The sequence below is a fragment of the Suncus etruscus genome, chromosome 1 (genome assembly GCF_024139225.1).
Source record: "Suncus etruscus isolate mSunEtr1 chromosome 1, mSunEtr1.pri.cur, whole genome shotgun sequence".
NCBI classification, from domain to species: domain Eukaryota; kingdom Metazoa; phylum Chordata; class Mammalia; order Eulipotyphla; family Soricidae; genus Suncus; species Suncus etruscus.
In genome coordinates this window covers 79587901-79605712 of record NC_064848.1, presented here as the reverse complement: position 1 = coordinate 79605712, position 17812 = coordinate 79587901, and the positions used below count along the sequence as shown (strand labels likewise).

Genomic DNA, 17812 nt, shown 5'->3' with positions numbered 1-17812 from the left:
TCCTGGCAGGCACGGGGGACCATATGGGACACCGGGATTTGAACCAACCACCTTTGGTCCTGGATCGACTGCTTGCAAGGCAAACACCACTGTGCTATCTCTCTGGGCCGAAAGCTATCTTCTTTAAGCAAAGTGCTCCTCAATTATAGCCAAGTGTATGCCCAGCCCCTGCCCCCCATGAAATCATCCCACACGCAGTATTTCTAACCCCAGGTGAACAAGTCTGAAACAGGGTAGCCACGAAGAATAAGCCAAACCAAAACTGAAACCTCTCTATTCTAGCAGTACAAATTCAACTAGGAGGGGGTAGGTTGTGAGAGGCAAAAGTACCTATCCAGGTGGACTTTTACAAGTCAAAGGATTTGTTGAAAAGAGGGGGACCAGAGAGATAGCATGGAGGTAAGGCGTTTGTTTGCCTTTCATGCAGAAGGTCATCGGTTTGAATCCCGCATCCCATATGGTCCCCCGGGGCTGCCAGGAGCAATTTCTGAGCATGGAGCCAGGAGTAACCCCTGAGCACTGCCTGGTGTGACCCAAAAAAAAAAAACCACCAAAAAAAGAAAAGAGGAAGCCTTTAAGTAAAGGCAGGATGTCAACCAACACACACACACACACACACACACACACACACACACACGCACGCACGCACGCACGCACGCACGCACGCACGCACGCACGCGCACATTCACACACATTCCCCCATCATTCCAGCACTCCCTAGGCAGCAGTAGCAACCACTCTGGGAAATACTAAATTAAAATTACCTGCCTCTGAACCACAGAGCAGCTAAGCATTCCTGTTGTATCTCACAAGGCAAGTTTACCTGCTGTATTATCTCTCTAGTCCCATTAATTGATTTTTAAAAAGCAATGTAGTTTTATGTAGCAGATATAAAAATATTTTTAGTTTAAAAGAAAATAAACCTCACTGCATTGTCCAACTATTTATTTCTTACCAATATTATACAATTTTGAAAACATTTAATTTTTTAAAAGCCCAAGACAGTAGTTCTACTACTATATAGCTTAAATGAGAAAAATAAGAGCAACTAGATTTTTGGCAATAAGCTATTTGCAGAAAGGAAGAAATTCCCTAAGCCAAATAACAATTTCCACTACAAATAAAGATTTTTCCCTTTTCTTGTTCTTCAAATGATATGCCTGCAATGAAAGAAATTCCACAGGCACATGGAATCTGGAATCTCGCACATGAAAACAGGCTTCAGCTAACTCTAAAAATGAAAATAAGAGGTCAGCCAACTTCAGGTCAACAGGAAAAAAAATCTCTGGGGGGACCTAAGAAATGAAAGAATGTATGAAATGAAAAACAGTTTTCATGCAAATACAGATGAATACTGTATCAATATGAAAAATAAAAGCAATCAAACATCAAACCAGAGTAGTGATACAAAATACAGTAATTTTATTTATTTTTTGTTTGTTTTGGGGCCACACCCGGCGGTGCTCAGGGGTTACTTCTTTCCTGGCTGTCTGCTCCTGGCAGGCACGGGGGACCATATGGGATGCCGGGATTCAAACCAACCACCTTAGGTCCTGGATCGGCTGCTTGCAAGGCAAACACCGCTGTGCTATCTCTCTGACCCCCAAAATGCAATAATTTTAAACATAATTTGAATTCCAGAGTATTTTTGTCAGAAACTATGCTATTTTGTACTCTCTATGAATATTAGTACATCTAATTATATTATAAAATAGAGCTCTATGGTAATGACTAAGAACACCACCACACAGAACATTGAAGATTGAGTAAACTTGACAGTAGAAATTACCAAAATACCATTAATACTGAATAGGATGAGGGGTCCCCAAGAAATGCTCAGCAGGCAGAGGATATTCTGGTGGTACTCTACCAACAGAGGCCAGGTTCAATGCTCAGATCACCTTCAGGGAAGTACCTAGCAGTGCCGTATCCCAACCAACATCCCAATTCAGTGTTAGGGATCAAACTTGGGGTTTTCAGCATAGAAGACACATGCTCCAGCTTTAAAACTATTCCCTAGCACCGAGGCCGGAGAGATAGCATGGAAGGTAGGGTGTTTGTCTTGCATGCAGGAGGACGGTGGTTCGAATCCCAGCATCCCATATACCCCTTGAATCCCAGCATCCCATATGGCCCCTTGAGCCTACCAGGAGCGATTTTTGAGTGTAGAGCCAGGAGTGACCCCTGAGCGCTACCAGGTGTGACCCAAAAACCAAAAACAAAACTATACCCTAGCATCACCATTAACTTATAGCTTCTATTATACAACCAAAAAAATGGATGTCTCATAAAATACAAAAATGTTTTCCCCCTCATTTTGCTTCCTACTCAGGACTTTTTCCTGGCTACGTGCTTAGGGACACTTTTTTTTTTTGATTTTTGGTTTTTGGGTCATACCTGGCAGTGCTCAGGGGCTACTCCTGGATCTACGCTCAGAAATCACCCCTGGCAGGTTCTGGGGACATATGAGATGGCGGGATTCGAACCACCCTCCTTCTGCATGCAAGGCATTACCGCTGTGCTATCTCTCTGGCCCAGGGACACTTCTGATTGGCTTGGGAGACTATATGGGGTCAGAGATCAAATCAAGGTAGACTACCTGCAAGGCAAGCGCCCTACCCCTTGTACTATAACTCTTTGGTCTTGAAGATTTGGTTGTTTTTTAAAAGAAATGTGCTGAGACCTAGCACAGCAGTAGGGCGTTTGTCTTGCATAGGGCTGGAGGGACCCAATTTGATTCCTGGCATCCCAAAGGTCTCCCAGCCTGCCAGGGGCGATTTCTGAGTGCAGAACCAGGAGTAGCCGCTGAATGCTGCTGGGTGTGGCCCAGGAACCAATCAATCAACCAACCAGTAAAAAGTTGAAAAAAATAAAAATTAAAAAAAAAAATGTGTTAAATTTAACCTTAGAAGAGCAACTACCACCTCTGAGTTTGTATAAATTACTTGGTTCTGAAAAAGCTAATTTTCTAATTGAATTATCTTTATATCTATAGACCCTTAAACACCTTAAACATTATAAAAACTTATTCTATGAAAATGGATTATCTACTAAATTTAACAGGAAAATAGATATCTCAAAAGGTAGGAAAATATTGTCAAGCCTTTTCTCTTCCCCAACATATTTCTAGTTGAATTAGGTAACTGATGCATACAAAAAAAAATTTTTTTTTTTTTGCTTTTTGGGCCACACCCTGTGACACTCAGGGGTTACTCCTGGCTAGGCGTTCAGAAATCGTTTGGGGGGACCATATGGAATGCCAGGGATCGAACCAAGGTCTGTCCTGGATCGGCCATGTGCAAGGCAAATGCCCTCCTGCTGTGCTATAACCCTGGACCCCATACAAATCTTTTTTTTTAAAAGAAAAACTGAACTTGGGGCCGGAGCAGTGGCGCCTTGCCGGCACTAGCCTAGGTCCGACAGTGGTTCGATGCCCTGGCATCCTATATGGTCCCCTAAGCCAAAAGTAACACCTGAACCTCACCAGCTGTGGCCCTAAAACCAAAACAAACAAACAAACAAACAAACAAGAAAAACTGAACTCACTACCAAAATACCAATGAAAAATGCGGTAAAAATTCTTTTCTAATATCACGTTTCACCCAACCCATTATTTCATATGAAAGATTCTTATATCACCTGTATGATGAAGGTAGATAAACTAATATTTCACTGTGAATTTATTTTGGTAGCACTCTCCTCAAGGGCACAGGACAAGTACAAAATGAAAGAAAATTCTCCTTTAAGAATGCAGCTACTTGAAAAGAAGCAAAAGGGAAAAGAAACAAAAACAAAATTAAAAGCCAGTCAAACGTTGCTATAAAGCAGGGGTGGCGAACAGGATTTTTACCCTCACTCAAAATGGCAAAATGCAATATGTGTTTAATAGATTATTGTTAAAATTATATGCTTTTGTGTGTTTGTTTTGGCAGGTCACTGCGTAGTGTGGCTCTGACTCTCACAGTTTAAAATTCTGGCTCTTTGTGTCGAATTTGTTCGCCACCCCTGCTATAAAGACTAGAGAAATGGGGCAGCAAAGAGATGTATAGACAAAGCAAGATTTTATAAAGATACCTGTACTTTATTAAGTACAGAGGCTTTAGCTCCATTCATAATAGCAATTCTAAAAAAAAGATTGAGCAGGTAAGCACCAGGTGGCTCTGGTAGGTAAGTTCTTGTCCCATCTGGTAGATGTGTCCGAGTTGTTTTTATAGTCTTAATAAAAGTCTACAATTATTCACTGAAGATAGGAAACAGGAAATCTTCCTAAGGCAGTGGAAGAGTAAAGACTAATTAGTGAATGATGTGCCTACCAGGAAAAAAGAAAGGCCTAATTAAATTAGCATTCATCAATTTAAGTCCATGTTGCTATATGTTAATCTAGCTAGCCAGGTGCAAGAAAACGGGAATTGCACTGAATCACATTAGAGGTTTTCTAAGCAAAAACAAGAGCATGTGTGAGTAGGATTATGTTGCCAAGCTCTCTATAATGTATTATCTCAAATTCACATAACCTTCACAGCAGCACTGAGGGTAGTACTTCCAACACCAGGATCCTCACTTCACATTGTAAGAGTAAACAGGCCCATAATTGGGTCACACAGCAAGTTAGTATAGTCCAGTAATGAAACTAAGGCAGCCAGGATTAAGAGCCACACTCTCCCTGACCTTTGCAAGGGAGTGATTGTAATCAGTGACCTTATTTTAGTTGGGCATAGGGAAATGATAACTTGCAGGGACAGCCAATGAAAAGAAATATGGATCAAAAGAACAGCAGGCTTCATTAGCATTAGAATAAGAAAAACCGAAAAAGTAGGGGAGAAAGAGGTAATTGGAACTTGACCTGCTACCTTACTGGAGCTAAGTATTTGAAGTGGGAGGATAATAATTAGCAAGAATAGAGGAAAGATCACTGGGTGAAGATCAGGATGGCGCCAGGAATATCCTTCTTTTCATATACTCTTGGACCACACCTGGACACAATGCTCAGAGATACTTACGTAGTGCCAGGGTCCAAAAGAATCGGAGGGTCTGAGGTATGCAAGATAAATACCTTACCCTCACTACTACATATGGAGGGAAACCAGAGAGATAGTACAGAGGGCAGGGTGCTTGTGTATGCACATGGCCAACTAGGTTAGATCCCAGACACCCAATATGGTCTTCTGAGTACTACCAGGAGTAGTCCCTGAGCAAAGGGCCCCAAATAAGACCTGAGGACTGCTGGGAGTGGGACCCTCCAGGAGTTACTAATCAGATTTGATCACTTCTTTTTCTAAAGCATCGACTATCACATATTATCAGTCTATTGTAGATTTTTTTTTTTTAATTTTTGTTTTTGGGCCACACCTGGCAGTGCTCAGGGGTTACTCCTGGCTGTCTGCTCAGAAATAGCTCCTGGCAGGCTCGGGGGACCATATGGGACACCGGGATTCGAACCAACCACCTTTGGTCCTGGATTGGCTGCTTGCAAGGCAAACGCCGCTGTGCTATCTCTCCGGGCCCCTATTGTAGATTTTTTAAAAATGTCTATCATGCTATGAAGTTCAGAGTAATTGTGAAAAACTCAGAAAGAAAAATTTTTTTTGTTTTTGGCCACACCTCACAGAGCTTAGGGGTTACTTTGGGCTCTATGTTCAGAAATTACTCCAGTAGGCTCGAGGAACCATATGGGATACTGGAGATCAAAACCAATCAGCTGTGTGCAAGGCAAAAGCCCTATCCATTATACTTCATTCTTTTCAGAAAAATTTGTTTTTTATTTGGGGGGGCCACACCCAGCAGCATTCAGGGGTTCAAGTAGCTCATGGAGGCCAGAACGGTAGCACTAGAGATAAGGCGTCTGTTTTGCAAGCATTAGCCTAGGACTGACCAGGGTTCGATTTCCCTGCATCCCATATAGTCCCCCCCCAGGAGCGATTTCTGAGCGCATAGCCAGGAGTAAGTAACCCCAGAGCATCAACGGGTGTGGCCCAACAAAAACAAACTACAAAACAAAACAAAACAAAAACAAAACAAACAAAAAAAGTAGTTTCTGGAAGGCTCGGAGGACCATATGGGATGCCGGGAATCGAACCAGAGTCCGGGTTGGCCGCGTGCCAAGTCCACCCTTCAGAAAATTTTAACCACAACCAATGGTAGCTACACATAAGGAAAAAGGGCAGTATCAGAGAAAATTAACAATAATGCCCAGTATTACTATTTATACTTTGTCTTTTACTCGTTCCTCACGAATTTAGCTTCTTGTCAACTCCCCATGGAGACTAATGGACCATTAATCTCCAAGTTGCCAAAACTGAAAGTTATGCCTGTTTTGATCTTTTGATTTCCAAGCACTAGATATTTCTATGAAATATTTTCTTGGATTTCTCCTATCTTAAAAGATTACTCCTCCACTACTGCACTTGTTAGAGCACTCTGGGATTCAGCCCTATTCTCTATCCTATTACCTATTATTGTCACCAAGATTCCTCAATTCAAGTAGTTTAATATATAATGGCTAATACTAGCATTACGGCTCAATTTTCTAAAGGAAGGAGCAATGTAAAAGACAGCTCTCATCCAGTCACACTAATTAAAACAAACCATATATATGTACATATATATATATATACATATATAACCATATGTATATGGTTATACACACAGACCAGCCATATTGTTCAGCCTGCCACCACCAGAATTTTAAAAAACAGCAATCATTAGGCACCTCAGAATACTATTAATAACATTACATTTCTCCTACATTTTTATTGTAAATCATAAAATAGATCACCATATATACAACATTCTCTAAGCAAGTTAGCTCATCCCATAAGTTATGCTTCTAAGGGTCTGAATTTTTTGGTAAGAGGAGATGCACCATTAGTGTAATAATGAAATGTTTTACAATGAGTAATTGCAGAAGATACTAGTAAGTGGTTCAGAATGCCCAATATTAGGGGCTGGACCTGGAGTGACAGCAGAGGGGTAGGGCATTTTCCTTGCACGCAGCTGACCCAGGATGGACCTGGGTTTGATCCCCAATGGTCCCCCAACCAAGGAGCAATTTCTTTTTTTTTTTGGTTTTTGGGCCACACCCGGTAATGCTCAGGGGTTACTCCTGGCTATGTGCTCAGAAGTTGCTCCTGGCTTGGGGGACCATATGGGACAGGGGGGATCGAACCGCCGTCCGTCCAAGGCTAGCGCAGGCAAGGCAGGCACCTTACCTTTAGCGCCACCGCCCGGCCCCAGGGAGCAATTTCTGACCGCATAGTGAGGAGTAACCCCAAGAGTCACTCGGTGAGGTCCAAAAACAAAACAAAACAAAACATAAAAAGCCTACAATTAGGGAAAGGGGCCAGAGAAAAGCATAGTGGGTAAGGTTCTTGTCCCAAGGCCTACCAAGAGTGATCTTTTGATTGCAAGCTAGGAGTGAGCCTTGAGCACCACTGGGTGTGACCATCTCACAAAAAAAAAAAAATCGAGGGGTCAGAGTGATAGTATGAAGCTAGAGTGTATGCCTTGCCCCCTATATAATCCCATATGGTTGGGTGTGGCTCAAAATATTAGGAAAAAAAATTAGAAAAAATTGTTAGTTTTTTTTTTTTGGGGGGGGGGCAAGAGAATCAACAATATAAATACAAACACCTTAAACACATAATCTTCTTGCCTTTTTCCAGTTTGTAGAATCCCTATTCCTTTAGTCACTGAGCTCCAAGTCATGTTCCAAAAGATAACAGACTATGTCTGACACTGTATATTCCAGTACTATATTCCTGTCAAAGTTCACTGAACAATTGTGTCCAAGAAATGACTCATTACCAGGTCCTCCATCTCCCAGTTCTTTTTCCACTCATTTTTATTCCTGTTCTCCCTAAGTCACTTAATTTCCAGTTACTTTGTAGTTGTAGTTCATCATCAGGCAGTGCTCAGGAGTTACTCCTGGCTCTGAGGCTCAGAAGTTAATCCTAACATGGGGCCAAAGTGATTGATTTCTGAGTGCAAGGAGGGAGGAAGGATGAGATGGAGAGGGAGGGAGGGAGGGAGGGAGGGAGGGAGGGAGGGAGGGAGGGAAGAAAGGAAGGAAGGAAAGGAAGGAGGGAAAAAGGGAGGGAGGGAAGGAAGAAATTGCTCCTGGCAGGCTCAGGGATATGGGATGCTGGGGATCTTACCCGAGTTGGGCGGGTGCCCTACCCACTGAGCTATTGCTTCAGCCCATCCAGTTACTTCTAAGTAAAAATCAAACAAGTACAAACATTGAACAATGAAAAAAAAATTTCAAGACCAGTATCTGCCCACTTAGTGTAGATTTCCCTATAAATCTTATCAAAATCAGATGTTTTCCTTTATTTTTAAATGTCTATCTAATATTCCTGGTATCTAACTCCACAAATTAGAAACAGGACAGATAAAGTCTCCTTAGTTCAATTATAAATGTTTCTTCTTACTGGAATTCTATTCAAGTGCTGTGACAAAAATAAATGCTGGGGCTAGAGAGTGTGTAGCAGGTGGGATGTTTGTCTTGCAATCACCCACCAAAGTTTTATTCCTAGCACCTCGTATAGTTCTCTTTAATCTCACCAGGAGTGAGCCTGAGCACTGGGTGAGTACCTTCACCATCCAAAAAAAAAAAAAAAAATGTTTGAGCCGGAGTGATAGAACAGCGGTAGAGTGCGAGCCAAGACCTGGGGACTGATCCCCAGCATCCCATATATGATCCCCGGAGCCTGCCAGGAGCGATTTCTGAGCAGAGCCAGGAGTCACCTCTGAGAGCTGCCAGGTGTGGCCCCCCCAAAAAATTAATTCAGAGTCCTGAAGAGATAGTACAGTAGGTAAGATGCTTGCCATGCACGCGGCCAACCAAATTTAGACCCATGACCCCACATATGGTGCCATGGAGGACAGAACTAGAAGCCCTGAACACAGCTGGATGTAGCCCAACCCCACCCCCAAAGTTAATTTATAAATTCTTGTAGTATTCAAAAAAAAAAAACGTTAATTAAAAACCTATAAAGGGGGCCGGATAGCATGGAGGCAGGGCGTTTGCCTTGCATGCAGAAGGATGGGATTCGAAACCAGGATTCCCTTATGGTCCCCCGAACCTGCCAGGAGCGATTACTGAGTGTAGAGCCAGGAGTAACCCCTGAGCGATGCCGGGTGTGACCCAAAATAAACAAAACAAAACAAAATCCTATAAAGATGGAGTTAAAGTAGTTATATCTTGAAAATACACTGAAATATAAAGCCATTAGAGTGAAAAACCTATGAATTGTTTTAAATATTCAAGAACCATGGACTTTTCTTTTTCCTGTGTTGCCCGAAACTATGCTGATTTTTGTGTTTCACGAAAATTGCAACCCTGCAAACTAGTTGCAACAAGATTATACTTAAATAAACAGCAATAAAAAGATGAAGTTAGGGACTGAAAGTAGTGGGTAATGGGACAGGCCTGATCTGCCCCCAGAAGGGCCCCCTAGCACAACGGCCAGGAGTAATCCCTGAGCACAGAGGAATAAACTCTGTGTGTTGCCAGGTGTGGCCAGGCAAAAAAAAAAAAAAGATGAAGTTCCGTAACAAAAAGCCTTCCAAAAATATACTTTCAGAAATATTTTCAATACATATAACTAATGAACTCCCTTGAAACAAACTGGAAAATAGGAAGTAAAAGAATCTATAAACACTAAAATGCCTAAGTATTCCTAATATGTCCCAAGAGTCAGTGAAACAAGTGGCAGTCATTCAACAACTTCAAGAACCCAAGGGGGGAAAAAAAAAGAACCCGAGTAAAAATTGTTATTAAAATAAAAAAGGCCTTTAGGTTTGTATTTCTGGAATATCATATGTTGGTAAAATTCTCGTGGCAGTAACATTTATAACCACAAAGAACTTATATAAAGCCAAACAGGCATTATGTAAAGTTTTGTCTGACAACATTAAAGACAGCTGCTTTTTAACTTTCATTCTTTAATTTTTAAATACACAGTAATCAGTAAAAGAATTTGACTCAGTATTATGAATTCACGGGGTGTTTCAATGTTCTGAACACTGATAGTTGGAATCTCTTGCACTTTAATAAATAATGTATTATACAGACTTGACACTGTAACATCTCAAGATCCAAGTCACTGGTGCCACAATTCCGGAAAAGGTTGGGAATCCGTGAAAGAAATGTCACCTGAGATAAGGGGTAAAGCGTTATATCCTCACTCCCAGGTATTCACTGATGAACCACTTATTTTTAATTATCAATTAAAATAACATTTTATCTTCACGTCTCTGCGAAGGAGGCCTAATTCAAGCAGAAGAGACTAAGTATGTTCAGAGGGTGTTAAATAAACTGCAAACCACAAAGAGAGCTCAAGTCTGTCATCTCTGACCTGTCCCAAACAAAAAGAACCAACTACTTGTTAAAATACAGATGAACAAAAAAAAGTTGCGGGTGGGAACAGCATTAGGACCATCTTAACCGTCTCTGGAATCGCAATTCCAGAGCTAGGCTAAGTAAACTCACACTGGCAGCATTATTCAGATTGTGGGCTTTTGTTTAAAAAAAAATAAAATAAAATAAAAAAGAAAGTTCCTGCCATTTCAAACTAGTGACTCTGCAGTCACAAACACTGGGGGATGTGGTAAGCGCCTATTTACCACGTGGACCTCAAAGCTCTAATAGTTGGAGGGTTTAATGTGATTTAAAAAGTGTCGTCTTTAGAAATGCGGCCCTAGATTTACAACGGGTGTAAATGGGTGTGGGGGGTGGAGAGAAGAGAAGAAGAGAAGAGAAAAGAGAAGAAGAGAAGAGAAGAGAAAAGAGAAGAGAAGAGAAGAGAAGAGAAGAGAAGAGAAGAGAAGAGAAGAGAAGAGAAGAGAAGAGAAGAGAAGAGAAGAGAAGAGAAGAGAAGAGAAGGCCTGAGATCCAAAGCCTCCCATTACAGAACTTCGAACTCAGGCCGACCTGCTTCATCGGGGGGGTCGAGTTTCCATGTGGGATTTCCAAGACCCGAAAGTCAAAAAGAAAGAAAAAAAAGAATAAAAAGTGGGTGGGGTGGGAGGGTTTTCCCCCCCAAGAAGGCCTCGTAAGCACCATGTGAGTCGTGGGGTGGGGTGGGTGGGGGGTAGTTTCAAGGGCGGCAGCTCCAAGGACTCCGTGGGGTGCGTTCAAGCAGATGAAAGGGTAAAAGGTTTTCAAAAACCAAGCCGCAGGCTGGGGAGGGGTGTGTGCAAAAATAGATATATAAATAAATAAATAAATAAATAAATAGCCAATTCCCATTACCCCAGGCCACTTGTCGAACCTGCTACTTTTTCTTTCTTTCTTCCTTCCTTTTTTCTCAAAGCTTCAGAATCGCCCAACGACCACCACTTCCCCTCCGCTCCCTCGAGGCCTCCAGGGACCGACCTACCCGGGGTGCAAAGCAGCGCGCTGGGGGCATTTTCCCTCCCCCACAGCGGCGCCCCCCCCCCCCCCAGGCCTGGCCTCCCTTCCCTTCCCTTCCCTTCCCCCTTCGTCTCCGGCCACCCCTGGGCCGGGGCCGAGGCCGAGAAGAGGCTCCCCGCCATCTGCCACCAAGCGGCCCTGCGGCCTCCACCCGCCCATTCGGCCGGGCGACGACAGTGGGGTGGGAGCGGGAGCCTGGCGGGCCGAGCCGAGCCGGGCCGGGCTTGGCGGTGCGGCCGGCGCGCGCCCGGGCCCGGGGCTGGCTGGCCGAGATCCCTCGCTCAGCGGAGGCCCCGCCGGGCCCGGCGCTCACCGTCTGGTCGGGGTCGATGTCGATCTTGAAGGTCTGCTGCTGCAGGGTCTTGAGGGTGACCTGCATGGTGCCGCCGCCGTCGGGCCCGCGGCGCGCTGCTGGCCGTGGCTGGGCGGGGTCTGGGCCGGGCTGCGGGCCGCGGGGTCGCCGGCTCGCTCGCTCTCGCTCTCGCTCTCGCTCTCGGCAGGGGCGGGGGCTGCTCACATTCGCCCCGCCGGGCGCCTCGCCCCCAGCAGCAGCAGCAGCAGCAGCAGCAGCAGCAGCAGCAGCAGCAGCAGCGCCGGGCCGCGGCCTCCGCGCCTGCGGCCTTCCCTCCGCCCGCCCGCCCCCAAGCTCGGCCCGCCGCGCTCCGACGCCGCCGGCCAAGTCTTGCACGACTCCACTTCGCGCGAGGGAGCTTCTGAGGAGACGCGAGGCCAGGCCGCGCCGGGAAGCCGCTGCCTCTCTCACCACAGGCTGCCGGTGGTGGCCGCCGCCATCATCATCGTGACTCGCCGAGACGCGCCCCCTCCCCCACCCCCTCCAAAAAAATCCCTCGCTGCTGCCGGTGGCTGGAGACGGAGCGCGCGGAACGCGCAGGCGCAAAAGCGAAGGGAGGCGAGATGCGCAGGCGCCCCGGCGTCGCTCCGCCCACCCTCGCACTCGCCCCACCCACACTGGGGCGGGGCTTGTTGCGGCGCGGAGACGTCAGCGATATGGGCTGGCGCATGCTCAGTCCGCAGGCGCCTCGGGAGCTCCCGGGGTTGCTCGTTGTCTCGCTGTGCTGCTGCCTGGGGTGGTTCTCCCGCCTGCAGCTGCTGGGCCCAAGTCCAGACCCCGCCCTGCCGGAGTTGCGTAATCCCGTAGCCTGGGGAAGCGCTAACGTGGAGATCTGACTGAGTAGGAGGCCGAAGCTTCGGAGCTCTGGGGAACTTAGAGGGCGGTAGGTCGGGGCGGGCTTGGAGTGAGAGGATGGATGGTGGTTGCAGCCCCCCGCGTGGCTCAGTCTGATAGCGACTGATTTTTTGCATCTCGAGCACTGAACTGCCTGCCTGGCTTTGGAGCCGATTTAGGAGGTCCAGTGGTGCTTACGGGTTGGGGGGGGGGTTCCATTTCATTTTGCAAGTGCAAGACCTGAATATGGAAACCTCCCACCCCCTTTTAGTTTTTTTAATCTTTTTGCTCTTGGCATTGTTGTTTAGGCTTCTGTTTCCGGGGATGCTATTCTTGATCTGGGCCTGGGAGACCCGAGTGTCACGTCCCCTTCCTTCAAGCCTGCAAATGTCTCCTCAATTCTAAACTGGATGGATACCCAGCTTCCCTAGGTCTGCCCCCCACTGTTTGCTTCCCGCCCCCCCCCTTACATAATATGTACCTGTGAGGCTGGTGAAGTGTGTTCCCAGTTGCTTTACCTTACTAAGACAAGGTAATAACTAACTCCACTGATTATTAGGGGGTGTATATGAGTAATGCGTCTAAAACCTTAGCAAGGTAATCGAGTGAGTTCATTAAGCAGCTATTCATAGTATACCTGTATACAGATGAAACTGTATACAAGACGAAATAAAATAATGTTGGATCATGTGCCAGTCAGTCCTCCCCGCCTCCCAGAAGCAGATCCGGAATTTGAATACATGCAGAATGACGCCAGAGCGGACTTCTCCTGGTGCCCAGCTAATTTGTGTCATTAGGACTTAGTTTCACTTTTTACTTAAATATAAGTAAATTACTTAAATTAAGTACAAGTATAAAGGAGGGCCAGAACAAAGTGGCAGAGGTCATGCCTCCTAACTTGTGACCCTGCCTACCCCCAGTTTCATACACATCCAGAATATAAAGGAAAGTTACGGCCCCACCATTGGTTGTATGACCTATCCCCGATTTCCTCTGGGTTGGCCTCACTACTACAGTGTGGAACTATACTACAGTGTGACTGCATAGTGCTCAATAGAATCCAAGAGCTCAAGTATTCTTCCACTGAACATTTTATTTTTGTTTTTGGGCCACTGGTGCTTAGGGGTTACTCCTGGCTCTGTGCTCAGAAATTGCTCCTGGTAGGGTTGGATGCCAGGAATCAAACCCAGGTCCATCCCGGGTCAGCTGTGTGCAAGGCAAACACCCTACCACTGTACTGTCACTTCAGCCCAGTTCCACTGAACTGTTTTTCCCCACCAATCTCTCCGTTCATCTGGTACTTCCCTCTTTCACGTTGTATGCTAATTCATATGTAACCATCTATCTGCCCCCTGTTTGTCTTCCTGTATATATGTATATATGTCTATGGCCAAGTCACCATCTGATCTCACCTTGTCCCTTGTTTTGAAATACCTCAAACCTGCACCTCTCCCCTTAGATAAAATCAGTTAGGCAATTGCTTGCGCAATATTTTCGATCGAAATTTAATTAGCCCCTGAAATGTACCTGGCTAAACAGAACCATTGATTTCTTCCAGTTCCCTTAACTCTTCACACCCCCCAAACCTACTCTCGCATTTTTTTTTACCCCTCAGCACTATCCAACTGTTCAGAAAAAAAAACTCTGGTCATGAGGCAGGAGAGATAGCACAGCAGTAGGGCGTTTGCCTTGTGAGCGGCCGACCCCTGAGGGACCTGGACCTGGGTTCGATTCCCAGCATCCCATATAGTCCCCAGAATGATTTCTGAGCACAGAGCCAGGAGTAACCTCTGAGTGCCACTGGGTGTGGTCCCAAAACAAACAAACAAACAAACAAAAAAAACCACCTCTGGTCGTTATAGCTGAAAATTTTCTTCTACTCGTCTAACTACCACATCTAATTTCTTAACTACTATCAACTTTAGACCCAAACCATATCTTCAGTTTGACTGTTTCTCACCATTTCTACTTTTTCAATCCAAAGCTATCATTGATGCTTTTTCCCTAGGACTCTCCTTCACTCTTACGCCCTCAGCAACCTCTGCAGGAGTCAATGTGACCTATTGAGCCATCAATTAAATCATGCAACTGGGGCCCGGAGAGATAGCACAGCAGCATTTGCCTTGCAAGCAGCTGATCCAGGACCAAAGGTGGTTGGTTTGAATCCAGGTATCCCATATGGTCCCCCGTGCCTGCCAGGAGCTATTTCTGAGCAGACAGCCAGGAGTAACCCCGAGCACCGCCGGGTGTGACCCAAAAACCAAAAAGAAAAAAAAAATCATGCAACTGTATGTCCCGTTTTTGAAATACTATTTTTGGCTGGGGGGGGGTCACACTGACAGTTTCTGGAAGATATGCCCCACTCCATGCTGAACAGATCAATTGATACTGGGAGGGAAGATTGAACTCTAGGATGCAAAGCATGTACTCCAGTCCTTTGAAGCACGTCCCTAACCCTCATGCCTGTTCTTTTTTGTGTTTGTTTGTTTTCTGGGCCACAAGACGATGCTTGGGTGTTACTCCTGGCTCTGAGCTCAGGAATTGGTTCCTGGCAGAGTACAGGGGATCATATAGGGATCATACAGGGGATCATATAGGGATGCCAGGGATCAAACCCAGGTCAGCTGCATGCAAAGCAGATGCCCTAACTGCTGTACTGTCATCACTATGGTTGTCCTACCAATACCTTGAGATTAAAATCAAATTCAAACTTTTTATCTGGCCTTTAGGAATGCACATGATCTGACCTCTGCCAAATTCTCTGACTTGATCATGACTCCAACTCCCACTCATTTGCTCACATTCTTTTGTTCTGCCTTCCTTTAAGCAGGAAAAACTGCTTAAACAGTTGTAACAGGCTAAACTGGTTCTAGCTTCAGGCCTTTTGCTGTTGGAGTTGATTTCAGTTTGAAATTTGTCTTCCAGATCTCTAAATGACTAACTCCTTTTTTTTGCCATTCTGGTTCCATGTCAAATATACTTCCTTACAGCACAGAGATTAAAATATATTCATCTTTTACGCATTATTATAGGCATTTTGCATGGATAATCATATCCTTTCACAAACCACAAAACTTGAAAAATGGGTACTTGTTTGGAGGTTATACCCATTGGTCCTTAGTGGCTTCTCCCAGCTCTGTCTCTCCAGGCCTCTTGCTTCTAAGCCTGTGGTCAACCTATTGAGTAATCTCTGGTACATCTTTATCTTGCTTTAAATTCTTTCATGAATCTATCTGAAATTCGTTTGTTTGACTTTTTTGTTTTGGTTTATGCCCAGTGGTGCTCAGGGCTTATTTCCAGTTCTGCACTCAGAGATCACTCCTGGTGGTGCTTGGGTAATTGTATGGGATGCCAGGGATCAAATCCAGATCAGCTGCAGGAAAAGCTATACTATCACTGCATCCCTGAGATCATTATTTTTTTAAGTAGTTTTTTTGCTGGCCTTGCATTACCACTCACTTCCCAACCTATTCACAGCTCTTTCCCATGAATACCTAGAAAAACCTTCAGTGTTCCAATGCCCGTATTGACTAATGCCAACTCAATTGTAAACTTAGTCACCAGTGTTACCATGGTCTTCTTCCCTCTTGTTCATAATGATAACTTTAGAGTCTGGCATAATTGGATCTATAAATTGGTTGAAAAAAATTGAAGTTGAGCAAGAGTGATAGCACAGCGCTAGGGTGTTTGCCTTGCACACGGCTGACCCAGGATGGACCCAGATTCAATCTCTGGCATCTCATATGATCTCCCGGAGCCTGCCAAGAATTATTTCTGAGCTCAGAGCCAGGAGTAACTCCTGGTTGTTGTCCAAACCTTCCCCTACCAAATAAAGGAAAACAATTGAATTTGTGGTAGCTCCCCAGAACATACACTAAAATTGGAATGATATAGAGAAGATTATTTTAAAAAAATTGTGAGACTCCAAGAAAAATAAATGTTGTGAATACATGTTTAGATGTTAGCTTATATAACCAGGAGACTTTAAATCAAGAATACTAATTAAAAAAGACTACATTCTATATAAAGGCTATTTTTCCTTTGGGAAATATTTATTTTCCAACTTTGTAGAATTAAGTTATATATGTGCTTGTCAACTTTTTGGAAGTGAAAAAAGATATTTTGAATAATAAATGCTATCTGGAAATATTCATCTGTTAACAAAAATCGATCAGTGAGAAAAATCTATTTTTCATACTAAAAAAAATAAGTCATTTAAGTTGACAAGAACTTTATGAAGGTATATAAAAACTAATATTTGCTATACAGAATTTTATAATAAAACTGTTCCTCTTATAACAACTGTTGTGTAAGAAGAGAAAAGAAAAGTGGTTTCTATTGGATTGGGAAGTGAAGTATGTCTCTCAATGTTTCGTGTATTATTGTTTTTATTTCAACATAAAACAACTTGTGGAAAAATAATTATTCTTAATTGTTTTAAACTTTTATTTATTGATTGATTGGTTGGTTTGGGGGCCATACCCGTTTGTGTTCAGGGGCCACTCCTGGCTCTGCACTCAGAAATCATACTTGGTAGGCTGAGGGACCATATGGGATACTGGGAATCAAACCAGGTCCCTCCCAGGTCAGCTGAATGCAAGGCAAATGCCCTACTGCTGTGCTATCTCTCCGGTCCCCACCCCCCAAATTTAAAGTATAGAAAGAGACCTGTTGAAAATAAAAACATATCTACTTCCTAGAAATAACTTGTTTTGATTATTTTTTAATGCCTTAAGGATTTTGTTAGAAAAAATATAAGATTATATTCACTGAAGTGATTGTAACAAGAATAGATTTTTTGTTGTTGATTTGTTTGTTTTTTGAGTGCTGCTGATAGGTTACTCCCTGACTCTACAGCAGGAATTATTCCTTGAAGCGCTCAGGGGAGGATCATTTATGATGCTGGGGTTTGAACCCAAGTCAACCATGTGCAATGCAAGTGCCTTACATGCTATACTTACTATCTGGTCCAAGATCAGGTTTTATTTGATCTTAGGGTCACCTCCTAGTCCCTACCATCACTACCATCACCATACAGGCCACAGAGGTGAGAGTACAAGTGAGCAAAGCCTTGAGGATAGTCCTTAAGCTACTTCAAGAACTGTTGAGCCCAGAGAAGCCATGAGTGCCAGTTGTTGATTCCAAATACGTGGCAATGAGCTAGGGAATATTGCTTGCATTTTTGAAAATCAGATGATTTAAGGGAAGAG

The 17812-nt window shown here is 44.2% G+C and overlaps 1 protein-coding gene across 1 annotated transcript in view; it reads right to left on the bottom strand.

Annotated features, from left to right (window-relative positions):
• RAD23B (RAD23 homolog B, nucleotide excision repair protein) overlaps window positions 1–11872 on the bottom strand; it is a 45344-nt gene extending 33472 nt beyond the window's left edge. Inside the window, exon 1 of the mRNA XM_049770859.1 lies at window positions 11730–11872. Coding sequence (XP_049626816.1) covers window positions 11730–11795 — 66 coding nt within the window. The 5' untranslated portion in view covers window positions 11796–11872. The remainder of the gene's footprint in view (window positions 1–11729) is intronic.
• Between the last annotated feature and the right edge of the window lie 5940 nt (window positions 11873–17812).